Consider the following 12,808-nt stretch of genomic DNA (forward strand, 5'->3'; position numbering starts at 1 on the left):
CCCCCCCACCCCAGTCAATTTCTGAAGCTGTCTTGCTGTCGGCTCCCATCTGAGCAGCCGTTGAGGTGCTGAGAGAAGCTGGTAATGAGGTTCTGATGAGCTGGGCCTTCTGCTGTCACGGCTCCCCAGCCACCCGCTCCACTCCACCCTCCGCTGCCCGCTTGGCACCGGTTCCCACTAAACCCATGAAGACCTTGGCTCCATCCACCATTTGCTGTGTGGCTTCGGCATGCCCCTGCCCTCCTCTGGGCCTTGGAGTCTCCTGCTCCATAAGGGGCGGGACCTAGAGAGCTTCAAGTTCCAGTCCCCTCTGAGCAAACTTCCCTGGCCTCCATCCTGCAGAAGCCACGCTATGAGATCCGATGGAAGGTGATCGAATCCGTGAGCTCTGACGGCCATGAATACATCTACGTGGATCCCATGCAACTGCCTTACGACTCCACCTGGGAGCTGCCACGGGACCAGCTTGTGCTTGGTCAGTCCGGGAGGCCTCTGGTGCCAATCAGGGACTCGAGGTGGGAGGGAAGACTATGTGAGCTCTGACCCCAGTTTTGCCATGACTGGGTTTGAGGTCTAGGGCCTTCTCTGTCCCTCAATCTTGTCCTCTGTGCCATGGGGACCAGATGGTCCTCAGAGATCGAGCAATGAAGTCCTGTGATCTGTGACTGTGTGTGATGCCCGCTTCATGGTGAGAAAGGAAATAATAAAAATCACAGGCAGGCTGAGCATTGGGTCGGAGGGAATGATGGGTGCAGAGGTATTAGGCACCCCTCTGGGGAGGGAGGAAGCTTTCTGGAGACTCAGATGGGCCAGAAGGTAGGCAGGACTTAAATGAGGTAGCAGGAAATACTGAAGCACTGCGATTTTAGGGGCCTCTGGGGGGCTTGAAGGATGTCTAGGTTGACCTCAATGGGGTGGGGTGGCAGCTTCATGATAGACCAGGAGCTGAGAGAATCTCTCTCCTCAGGACGCACCCTGGGCTCTGGAGCTTTCGGGCAGGTGGTGGAGGCCACGGCGCACGGCCTGAGCCACTCCCAGGCCACCATGAAAGTGGCCGTCAAGATGCTAAAATGTGAGTGCGGGAGCTCAACCCTCCCTTGCCTCCAGCACCCCCTCTTCTTTCCCTTCCCCACACGGAAGCACCCTGATTCTGGTTTGAGCAAGTCTGATTCTGGTTTGCTGGGTACAAGAAGGGTGGTCTTACTGCAGCTGGCACCACCCCGATTCTGTGTAGGGAGAGAGACTTCCTTAGGGTTCCCTCCTCTGGAAGCCTCCTTGCCCTCCATCTTCTTCCTGTCAGTCCTCTCTCCCCGCCCTGGGTGTGTCGGTCCTCATCTCCCTAGGCCACCTGTCTTTCAGCCCAGGTGGGACAAAAGAGTCAGAAATGGCTCTGGTGGGTGGGCGAGGCCTGAGTGTCCTCTGTCCCGCAGCCACAGCCCGCAGCAGTGAGAAGCAAGCCCTCATGTCGGAGCTGAAGATCATGAGTCACCTGGGGCCCCACCTGAATGTGGTCAACCTGCTGGGGGCCTGCACCAAAGGAGGTAACAAACCCTCTGCCTTGGGGGATCCGGGGGATGCCAGTGCAAGACCTGCCCCTCCTCGCCCCCACTGCCCCCTCCTCACCCTCGTCCTTGCAGCGTTCTCACCCTCCTCGTCCGCAACAACAGGACTCTTCGGACCCAGAGGGCACAGGGTTTACAAACTCACAAAACCATAGCACCTTCAAGGCCGAAGGACTCTGCAGGACACCAGTCCCAGTGGTTTCCAAATCAAGGGCCCTGTGGCATTTTTTGTTTCCATACTAGATTTTAGACACTAATAAATAACAGCTCAACGACACCGAGATGAGTCACACGCCCGCACTGGAGACCACCCGCACTCTCACTGCGAGCTGCCTCCAGTCCTGCGTTCCCAGCATAGATAAAGTCTCTCCAGGCCAGAGTGTTTATTTGAAGCTTTGATTGTAAGTTAGGCTGTAAAAAAAAAAAAAAAGGAAAGAAAAGAAAAGAAAGGCCACCATTTGCAGCTGCTTATTGTGAGAGTTAGGGTTTTCCTCGGCATTGTGCAAGCAAAACCAAATACAGAAGTATGTGCATGCATGAGCCAATTTATGTTTACAGAGATCAACCATTTCAAAATGATTGTTTCCATCAATAGAGTCAACTTCCCAACTGACCTTCTAGAGCTTTCATTTCTCTTTACATGAATGTATTTAACAGTTGTTCTTTTCACTTTATATACTGGCCAAAATAAGCTTTAGTTTGAAAACTGTCCATAACAGGTAGCTCTGTGCGTGGACCCCACCTGAACAGGCATCATCTCACTAACACACCAACACCCTAAGTGTCTCATTAGCTCCATGGAACAGATGGGGGAGTAAGGGCTGCTCGTGGTCACAGAGGCAGGCAGGGAGTCCAATGAGCCAGCGCTGGCCTCTCGACCATCTCCCCAGCTGCCTCTCCCACAAGCAGCTTGTTCTTCACCCTGGTGGGGAGGCTGCGGCCTCCTGTCCCTGAGCCTGTCCCTCCCTCCGCAGGGCCCATCTACATCATCACTGAGTACTGCCGCTACGGCGACCTGGTGGACTACCTGCACCGCAACAAGCACACCTTCCTGCAGCTCTGCTCTGACAAGCGCCGCCCACCCAGCGCCGAGCTCTACAGCAACGCCCTGCCCGTTGGGCTCCCCCTGCCCAGGTAGCACCTGTCTGGGAGCCCAAAGGGAGGCGGAGGGGACCTGACCTTCGGGGAGGCCTGAGGAATGCCTGCTCACTGCCCCCTTGTCCAGGATGAAGCTGGGCCCAGGGCCCTTTCATAAGTCACTCCAGTGCAGGGCTTAGCGGTGAAGATGAAGATGGTGGTGGCTTCAGGCACCACCTACTGACTGTAGTGTCCAGGCCCTGTGCTGAGTGCTCGGCAGACGCACCTCCTTTCCCCTGACACCAACCCTGTGTCCCTATTTTCACCTCCCTCGCCACTGGGTGCTCCAGTCCCAGCCTGACTATCATCACTGCGCTGCATCCCTGAGTCCTCCCTGAAGTGCCCACTCTGTCTGCACATTGGTTTCTCTCTTCTTTACCAAAAATAACTTTTTGTCATTCTTTTGCTGATTACAAAAGCAATACGTGTTTATTGCTGACATAAGAGTAACTTCCCCTCAACACACTGATCAATTTCCTTCCAGTCTTTTTTCTACCACTAGAGACATTCCTGCCTGTAGTCCCACAGCGCCCAGGGGAGCTGGTGCCGCAGACAGAGGCATTAAGGAGACACATGATCCACCCTGGGTGGTGGCTGGGCTGGATGGTGCTGTGGACACACAGACAGGACACACCCACCTTGTGGGTGCTGTAATAGCCTCTGGACATGACCTGTCTGAGAACACACACTAGGTCTTAGGTCCTGTTGGCAGCCTCAGCACCCAGCTCAGGGCCCAAGAGGCTGGCTGAAAGCGCTTGCTTCTTGGTTACCCACATTGTGAAAGTTTAGAGGAGGGTGAGTGAGTGAGAGGAGAAATACATGGGTGCAGAGCCTGTGGACCCCAAGGGTGAGCAGAGGGTCCAAAGGAAGGGAAGGGAATGGCTGTGGCCTCTCCTTGCATGATGCTTCTCTCACCCCAGCCACATGTCCCTGCCTGGGGAGAGCGATGGTGGCTACATGGACATGAGCAAGGACGAGTCGGTGGACTACGTGCCCATGCTGGACATGAAAGGAGACATCAAATATGCAGACATAGAGTCCTCCAACTACATGGCCCCTTACGACAACTACGTCCCCTCTGGTGGGTGCCCACAGCATCCTCACAGCTGGGCAGCATTGCAGTTTTTCCAAAACTGTTCACATGCTCAGCTTGGCAACAACTCTGGAATTAAGGTGGCCATGTGCCTGCCTCATAAATGCAAAACCTGAGGTTAACCACCTGCTCAAGCCTCAGGGTGGAACCCCAGGATGATCCAGTTTCTGGGTCCAGAGGGACGCACATGGCCCACAGGGAGGAGAACTGGGGTGGGGGTACCTGGCCTCCTGGGGCCTTGGGGAGAGTGCTCTGTGCAGACCAGGCCCCAGGCCAGTCTAGTGTCCTCAGGAACTAGGCAAGCCAGCCAAGCAGAGGTGGCCCAGAGCTAATGCCAGTAGTTTTTCTGGCCAATGAGGAGGTAGAAGAGGTTTAAGTTATCTATTTAGAAGTTGTTTTCCTTGTGGGGGAGACTTACAGGGTCAGTAGCCACCTGTCTGGGACACTCAGCCTCTGTGGGCCGAAGGGCAAGGGTTCTGTGGCTGTGGGGAGACCTTGTGCTCTCTGTCCCCTAGCTCCTGAGAGGACCTGTCGGGCGACTCTCATCAACGAGTCCCCGGTGCTTAGCTACACGGATCTGGTGGGCTTCAGCTACCAAGTGGCCAATGGCATGGAGTTCCTGGCCTCCAAGAACGTACGTGTGGTTGCAGAATGGGGGGATGAGTACATGGGTCACCCAGTCGGGTTGGGTGTCCTCATACAGTGCAAGGTCCCCTCTGGTGGGGAGACCATGAATGTGTCCCCCCCATTTTATCCCCATGCCCACGATGCACTTTCCCCTGGGCTCTTGACACAGAGGGTCCTTCCCCTCAAGTGTCACCAAGGCCTCAGCCCCCACCCTCCCATCCCCCCACCCAGTGTGTCCACAGAGATCTGGCAGCCAGGAACGTGCTCATCTGTGAGGGCAAGCTGGTCAAGATCTGTGACTTCGGCCTGGCTCGTGACATCATGCGGGACTCAAATTATATCTCCAAAGGCAGTGTGAGTGTCTTCCCGACCCCAGCCGTGGGGTCCCTCTGGGTCAGCTTGGTAGTGGTTCTCCGAAGACCAGGATGGGGCTCCCAAGGGTGCCAGGCTCTGCTGCCTAGCCATGTGTGTGGGAGCAGGAAGGGGAGTCACCAGCTATGCCTGGGGTGAGAGGGGGAGATGCTGAGGCTTGTGGGGTTTAGACTTTCTGGTCATGGCTCTAAGGAAACCCCGGAAAGGTGGGAGGGGGGCAGATCAAAGGTGTTTTAGTGCTGTTGGGGCGCAGGCAGTAAGACAGATACGTTAAAACAGGACCATCTGCCTCTCGCTCATAGCCCCACTTTCACACATGGGGCCATTGAACCCCAGAACTGGAGGGACATTGGGCAGCTGAGATGAGAGCTGCCTGACCCGTTGGCATGTCTCTGGCATGACCCCTCTACCAACATGCCAGGGGCCTCTATTGAGGCAAGGGGGGTGGCCTGTCCGTGGAGGGGCCTCAACCCTGGTGCCTTTCCCCACGGACAGGGGCTGCTGTGGAGTGGGTGTGAGGTGGAGGGATGGGGAGAGAGAAGGCGCTGAGGTGGGAATTGCCAGTCCAGGTGCACTCAGCCCCTGCCCGGCCCTGCCCTCTTGCAGACCTTCCTGCCTCTAAAGTGGATGGCCCCTGAGAGCATCTTCAACAGCCTCTACACCACCCTGAGCGATGTGTGGTCCTTTGGAATCCTGCTCTGGGAGATCTTCACGCTGGGTACACCTCCCTCCCCGGCACGCAGTGGCACCATGCCCTGCCTGCGCACTTGCAGTCTGGTGGGCCTGTGGAACAGGCTCTGGGACACGGCCCAGGCTCAAGTGCCAGCTCTGCTGCTAAGTGCAGCTCTTGCTGTGTGACTTTGGCAAGGTTCCTGCCCTCTCTGCGTCTCCTAACATCCCCATCTGAATATTGAGGGGTTCGCATAGTAACATCAAAAAGCCTGTTTGGTTCTGGTGTCCCTGCTCTCTAATTCTGGGAGGGTTGCGGTTTCTGTTCAGCACCGAGGAAGGAACCCCCAGCGTCCCAGTGTCAGGGCCACCCTCACCCATTCTAGACTGGTGCACCTCTCCCGGTTCCGCAGAGAGGGTCGCTGCCACTTTGCCAGCACCCCTGAAACTGTGTCCCTTTTGTCTCTGCTCCCCACCAGGTGGCACCCCTTACCCAGAGCTTCCCATGAATGAGCAGTTCTACAACGCCATCAAGCGGGGCTACCGCATGGCCCAGCCGGCCCACGCCTCTGATGAGATGTGAGTGGAACCTCGTGGCTTGGGAGGATTTCTACTGGCCTGAGCCAAAGATAGAGTGATTGGCTCAGAGATCTAGAAAAGACTAAGCATAACTGGATCTAGGTGTCAGGAAGATGAGAGCTGTGGGCACCCCAGCTGCTCACTGCAGTTCCAGTCCAAGCTCAGAACTGGCCTGCAAGTGCTCGGAGAGGTCACGTGTCCATCAGTACCAGTCACTGAAGGGCTGGATATGCCTGCTGGTCAGACCTTGTCAGGGGCTCACCAAGGTGTGGTTAGCATGGAGCCCCAGGTAGAGGAGGGCACCAGGCACTGTCAAGGGAAAGAAACAGCACCCCTCTACTCCCCACCCTACCCTTTTCATTGCTCGCTTTGTTCTGGAAGTTGCAGCCTCCAGTTCCCCACCCCCAACCCCTGTGCCTCTGTCCCCAGCTACGAGATCATGCAGAAGTGCTGGGAAGAGAAGTTTGAGATTCGGCCCCCCTTCTCCCAGCTGGTGCTGCTGCTAGAGAGACTGCTGGGCGAGGGTTACAAGAAGGTAAGTTGAGTCAGGGGCAGGAGTGGGGGTAGAGGGTAAAGGAGTTCTGCTCCAGAAGGCAGACACTAGATACCAGGCTGTGTGACAGGATGGTATGTGGGGGACCACCGTTTACCCTTCCGGGACCTCAGTTTCCTTGCTGGCACTAGTAACAATGGGCTGGAGGCCGAATTTATTTCAGCTGCACAGGCTATTTTGCCCTGAAGTCCTGGGTAGAAGTTGATTGATTTAGACTGGGGGGAGGGAGCCCCTCATATCTTTGCACCTGAGCCAAACCTTGGGTCTCTCTTCAAAGTCTGAAGAGGCTTTTACAAGACAGGTGGAGCCAGCAGGGCCTGACAACCCTCGGTGTCCAAAGTGGGAGCTGTTGTGAGGGAGATGCCCGTCTCCTTTGGCATCACACAGCCCTTTTCTCCAGTGCATTCTTAACCCCGCTCCCTCCCACTTTTGGTTGGGGAGATGGAGTAGCTTAGTCACCACTGAAAACACTAGGAAAGTGAGCCCCACTGAAGGAGGCTGAGGCAGCATGAGAACCTGCACCTGTGTGCTCTGAGGTTGGGGAGTGTTAGGGCCTAGGGTGCTGGTTCACTATGGGACCTTCCTGGGTGGCCCCAACTCACCTCGTCTCATGAGATGCCAGGTGGGGGCAGCTCAGCTGTGGGACTTTGGGCGCTTCTCCCCTTCTCTGGGCTCCAGCCACCTTCCTTACAGCAGGGAGGGCAGATCTGGCCAGAATCTGCCAGAGAACTGCTAAAGACTTTCTGGCCTGACCATCCCTGTTTCTTGGGTTCCCCCCACTGTGTGGAGCAGAAGTACCAGCAAGTGGATGAGGAGTTTCTGAGGAGTGACCACCCAGCTGTCCTTCGATCCCAAGCTCGCTTGCCCGGCTTCCATGGCCTCCGGTCCCCCCTGGACACCAGTTCCGTCCTCTACACTGCTGTGCAGCCCAACGAGGGGGACAACGACTACATCATCCCCCTGCCTGACCCCAAACCCGAAGCGACTGACGAGGGACCACTGGAGGGTTCCCCTAGCCTTGCCAGGTAGGCACTCTGGCCCAGGACCCAGTGCAACAGTGTGTGCATGTGTGCGCATTTGTGTGTGTGTGTGTGCGCATGTGCGTCTTCAGAAGTAAGCTGCCTATACCTGCCTGGGCCTGCCTGGACCTGCCAGTGGAGTAGAAGAGAGGATTGGAATTCACTTGAGAATTGGTTGGAACACATTGGCAAGGTAGCAGTTTCCTTTAAAAGGCCCCCCATGGGCCATCTCCTCTCTCTTCTCACTAGGCCTTGTCCTAGCCCTAAGGAGAAGAAACCTAATTAGTACCCCCAGCACCCCATGTCTTACTCTGGGGTTATTGCCAGTTCCAGGTCTGTGGTCTGTCCCTTAGCATCAGGCCCTAGCCCCAGGGAGCCTGGCATTGTAGGAGGCAGGAGTGCAAACCAGAATTGAGGCTGAAAGGGGATCCTTGCTTTCCTTTTGGCCAGGGATGTGGCGATGTGACAGTGGGATGGGCTTTGGAGAAGGCCCTGCTACTGCCTGGACTGACTATGTAGACAGGGTCTCCCCTCAGCGGGAGAGAAGGGTTCCCCATGAGGCCAGGCCCTTCTCTGAAACAAGATCCACCCTATGGGGAAGTGCAGAGTAGCCAGCTGGGTTGACTCCAGCCCTGCCAGTGGCTGCTGTGAGACCTGCCAGGCATCCTCTTCATGTGCCTCAGTTTCCCCATGTGTACAAGGGAACACCCGTATGACATAGAGGGCCTTCCCGCCTGTTTTAGAAGTGAATGTTCCAAGGCTCCAGGTAGCCATCCTGCTGAGGAATTAAGCTCAGAGTCCCAATAGCTGGGAGCTGGGAGCTGGGAGCTGGGGTGAGGGTGGGGAGAATAAATTCTCACCCTGTTTTGTCCTCTCAGACCAGCTGCTTCTCCTCTCTGTACCTCAGTTTCCTCATTTCTGAAATGAAAATAGTAAGAGCACTTCTATTTGGAAGTTGTGGGATTAAATGAACCTTCAGGATAAAAATACTTTTCAAGAGCTGGGGCTAGAGCTGCTGGTGGTGGGGGACCCGGCCAGCTTGATCTGCTCTAAAGCTGCAGCTCCTTCACTTGCTTGCTGTGTGATGCGGGCAATGACTGCCCCTTCTGAGTGCACTTTGGCACAGCGCCTGCCTTGCTTAGTCTTCACCAGGACTAAATGAGGTGAGGTGTGTGTCAGGTGCATGTTGCAGGGCTGGACACAGAAGGCTCCTCAATACTGTTATTGTTGTACTGCAACCCGCTCCCATCCCCTCATGCCCTTGCCTCTCCTTCTAGCTCCACCCTGAATGAAGTCAACACCTCCTCCACCATCTCCTGTGATGGCCCCCTGGAATTGCAAGAGGAAGCAGAGCCAGAGCCCCAGCCCCCAGGGGAGCCTGAGCCGGAGCAGGAGTGGCAGCCGGATCCAAAAGGCCCTGAGCCTCGAGCTGAGGCGGAGGACAGCTTCCTGTAGGGCGGCTGGCACCCAGGTTGCCCTCCCAAAGTGCCCCTCTGCGTCCCAGCACCCAGCGCCTCCTGGCTTGATCCGGCCCAGCCTCCAAGTGGCTTCCATCCACCTATTCCCTCGGAAAGCTTGTGCCTCTGGCATGTCATGCCCTGCCCCCTGGGGCTGCCTTAGGAAGCAAGAACTTCAGGGGCCCTGAACAGCCCTGAGCCTCTGAGAAGGCCAGATGACTGAGCCAGGGGACTCTGTTTCCCCATCTGTAAGATGGGAAAGTTGCAATTCTCTCCCTGGCTGACAGGTTGGAATCCTGGGAGATTCTGGAGGTTTGGGAGATGGTAAATTAACTTTTTCTGCTCAGCCAACTACCCCTCGAAGGGCTACAGTTCTCTCTCGCACTTTTATCTACCCAGGAGCTGGGAAAGAGGCCATGGCCTCCCTGACTCCTGGCTGAGCTTGACCTTGGACAGTGTTGCCTCTTCCAGAAGCCACTTCTGTCGGATGCCAGTCTGCAACCCCAGGCCCGAGCGGGTCCGGGGCCATCATGCTCACTTTTGCTGGGGGCAAGCCAAGGACAGGACACCTGGCCTGCAGCCCTGCTCCAGGCACTCAGGGCACACCCCACCATAGAAAGTGCCTTTGTCTGTGTCTTCCTGGCCCCATGAGTCCTGGGGTCTTTTTCCTCATCACTTACTCCAGTCTTACTCCAGCCACCAGGGTCTCCAGGGCCAGACAGACCCACACCTGACGCTGTGTTGACATGCTTCGAGAGGCATTCACTCTTGAGGATCACACGTGCATTGGACTTGCTAAGAGGCCTTGGAGGAATCCCTCACCCTCTCTGGGTCTGTTTTCCCTTTGAAAAATAAGCAGGTTGGACTCACTGACTTTTGGTGCCCTGCCAGCACTCACATTCTAGAATATTCCAGGGTTGTATACTTGCTCAGATGAAGCAAAGCCCAACACCCCAAACCTCCATTCTGAAGGTCAGCTGGGGAGCTCACCTCCAGCCCTGGGGAGATTCCAGGCCACTGAAGACATTCAAGAACTGTGCCCCTTCCCCAGGCCACTGGCAAGTTCCAAAAGACAAGCTTCCCAGACTTTGACTTGAAGTGACAGCCAGTGTCATGTCCTGGAAGGCCCCAATAGCTGGTCTGGGGACATTGGAAGAGAACCAGACCCCTTTTAGCACCCACAGTGACCTCCGGAGCTATTCTGGGCCTCTTTGAGATCTCGCAGTGCAGCCTGACACACCAGCACCTGCTGTCCAGGTCTGTGCCACAGATGTGATGGACGGTGCAGCCCCCTGAGTGTTCCTGGAGGAGACAAGAAGACTTGGGTGGGAACCCGAGACAGGGGTGCCAAAGGCAGCTATCTGGGGGGTTGCCTTCCCACCTACCAGCTTCCCCATCCCTGAGGCATCTGGCCTCCTCCCTGTGGTCTCTGCCACTCACAATCTAGCGCCGGGGGCATTGGAGTGGGAAGTGAGGGTATGACCAAGCTTGCCAGCCAGGGAGGCAGGAAAGCGGGTGAGGGAAGGCCAGCCCCTCTGGGCACCTGCCTCTTGTGCTGCGTGGTGCCCCTGAAGCCTGGAGGAGGGCAGTGGGTTCTCACTACGGTACCAAAGATGTAATCACCTAGGTTTACAAGTATTTTAGGACTCACATTAACTCACATTATACAACAGAAGTACTATTTTGTATGCCGTCATGTTTTCTTATCTGTGTACTTTTTTTTAAGGGAAAGATTTTAATATTAAACTTGGTGCTTCTCACTCACAGATGGCATGGTGCCTCCAGGTGTGGGTCTCTGTGCCTGCAGGGGGGCAGGAGTGCAGTGGGTAGATGGGACTCTCTTGGTCACCACATTGGCCACTCATTTCCATTTCTAAAATGGGGTTTCCACCTCCCCCAAAGCACACACCTGCATACTGCTCACTAGTAGCTGTGTGAAATGAGACCGTTCGCCCAGCTCTGAGTGCATGACCCTGGGTCAGTGGGCACGTCACAGGCCCAAGTTGCTGAGCCCCTCCTAGGTCCCCGCCTTGCACCACCATGTGCTTTGGCTTTGGCAGCTAAGCTGAGACACCTGCTCCTCTCCCCTTCCCTCCGCCCACGGGTATAGAGTGAGGTGAGGCTGATGTGGCCAGTGAGAGGCATCGCTAAAGCCTGATTTCAAGCCCTGGTGAGTGGTGGTGCGGTCCGAGGTATGAACAGGGCAGCGGGGCACCCACAAGGGTCAGAGAGCAGGAAGAAGTGAGCAGAGAGGGTGAAGGAGACAGAAGAAAAGGGAAAGAGGTGGGAGGTGTATGCCCAGGAATAGACCAGGGGAGGACATGGGGCATCAGGCTGTAACTCTGAGGGCAGACACGAGCCTGGCTGGGCAGGGGATGCAGACCCAGACTCCTCAGTGGTGTGGGACTGATATGAGCTGGGCATCCTGTGCCTGCTGGCCAGCTCAGTATTAGCCGTGGTCTCTACTGCCCAGCCCAGGCCTGAGACCCTGACAGCAGCACAAGGTGGGGGCAACAGAAATGCCAGGGGTAGGGAATGAGCTGAATGCAAGGACCTAGACCCAGGTGAGGCTCCTTGGTCTCCCACCGTGGTCACTTTTGGGTGGGTCATTCGAGGTGGAACCAGGTAGCAGCCTGAGATCTGTCATTTCTCACTGTGTGACCTTGGCCATCCCTTGGTCTCTGAGCTGGAGAAGGGGCAACTCAGCTTGTTTCTTGTTTTGGAGCTACAGGCTTCCGCGGACTGCTTCCAGGGGCTTGGGCTGCCAGTGGGGAGAGAAATGGAGACATGGGGCCGCTGTGACTCACAGGCCCAACCACCAACTCAGGGACAGCTGAATCACGCGGGTAAACCCCGCTGCAGGCCTAGCCACCCATCATCCACCTGCCAGAGATTCCTGGCTCTGGAGGACACCCAGAACCCGTGACCTGGCTGTGTAGGAGATGAATAAGCCAATATGGAATCTGCCCCTTTATTAAGAGAATTAAGTCCACATTCCAGATGGGGATTTTCCTTCCTCTTGGGAGAGCTCGTTGGTCAGGAGACCTTGGCTGCCCTGCCCTTCAGAGCTGCTCCTTATCGGCCTTGGGTGAATTACTCCACACCAGGCTTCAATTTCCCCAGCAGTAAGTGGAGCTAATGATGCAAAGAAGAGACAAGGGATGATAAAACTGGCGACCTCTGATTGACAGTGACTGGGTGGCTATGGAGAGCCTGGTGCCCCGCCCTGCCCCCTGCCCCCTCTGGTATGTTTTCACAATGGAGATATATATATATATATATATTTTTTTTTAATTCAAACATATATTGCAGAAATACTTGGAAAAAAGTAATTTTTAACTGCTATGAAGTTGGACAATAAACTAAAATCAAGATCCTTGTAGAGATAGTGTGTCCATAAGAGAAAGAATAAGAGGTGCTGGGGAGAGGAAAGACCAGAAATAAAGAGCCTCTTGCTGAGAGCAAGGGAAAAAAACCAACAGTAAGAAGGCATTGGTGGGGCTGGGGCCGCATGGGCCCCTGTGCAGAGGGGTGTGGGGCTTAGGGGTGGGGAGCCACGGGTCAGCTTCTCGGACTGCTGCCCCCGACCTGCCACTCAGGCCAGCCCAAAGGAACCGGTGAGCTGGGATTTTCCCCCCAGACAGATGAGCCACTTGGACCACACAATTCTTCCACCACCCTAAGCAGAGGCAGGTCTTTGTTCCTGGAAAAAGAGGGGAGAGCCAAGCACTGCAAGGACC

General features: G+C 55.8%; 1 protein-coding gene across 3 annotated transcripts in view; it reads left to right on the forward strand.

Annotated features, from left to right (window-relative positions):
- Positions 1-12,593, forward strand: part of PDGFRB (platelet derived growth factor receptor beta) — a 37,092-nt gene extending 24,499 nt beyond the window's left edge. For 2 of the 3 annotated variants that reach the window (XM_037508949.2, XM_037508950.2), the window contains exons 12-23: positions 343-475; positions 968-1,072; positions 1,431-1,541; positions 2,537-2,696; positions 3,620-3,780; positions 4,308-4,426; positions 4,651-4,773; positions 5,398-5,509; positions 5,940-6,039; positions 6,469-6,574; positions 7,385-7,617; positions 8,889-12,592. In XM_037508949.2, coding sequence (XP_037364846.1) covers positions 343-475; positions 968-1,072; positions 1,431-1,541; positions 2,537-2,696; positions 3,620-3,780; positions 4,308-4,426; positions 4,651-4,773; positions 5,398-5,509; positions 5,940-6,039; positions 6,469-6,574; positions 7,385-7,617; positions 8,889-9,066 — 1,641 coding nt within the window. In that variant the 3' untranslated portion in view covers positions 9,067-12,592. Of the gene's footprint in view, positions 1-342; positions 476-967; positions 1,073-1,430; positions 1,542-2,536; positions 2,697-3,619; positions 3,781-4,307; positions 4,427-4,650; positions 4,774-5,397; positions 5,510-5,939; positions 6,040-6,468; positions 6,575-7,384; positions 7,618-8,888 lie in introns of all 3 variants that reach the window. The other variant, XM_037508951.2, reaches the window with a different exon arrangement.
- The last annotated feature ends 215 nt before the right edge of the window (positions 12,594-12,808 follow it).

The sequence above is a fragment of the Talpa occidentalis genome, unplaced genomic scaffold (genome assembly GCF_014898055.3).
Source record: "Talpa occidentalis isolate TD23 unplaced genomic scaffold, MPIMG_talOcc4v2.1 talOcc4.13, whole genome shotgun sequence".
Lineage (NCBI taxonomy): Eukaryota > Metazoa > Chordata > Mammalia > Eulipotyphla > Talpidae > Talpa > Talpa occidentalis.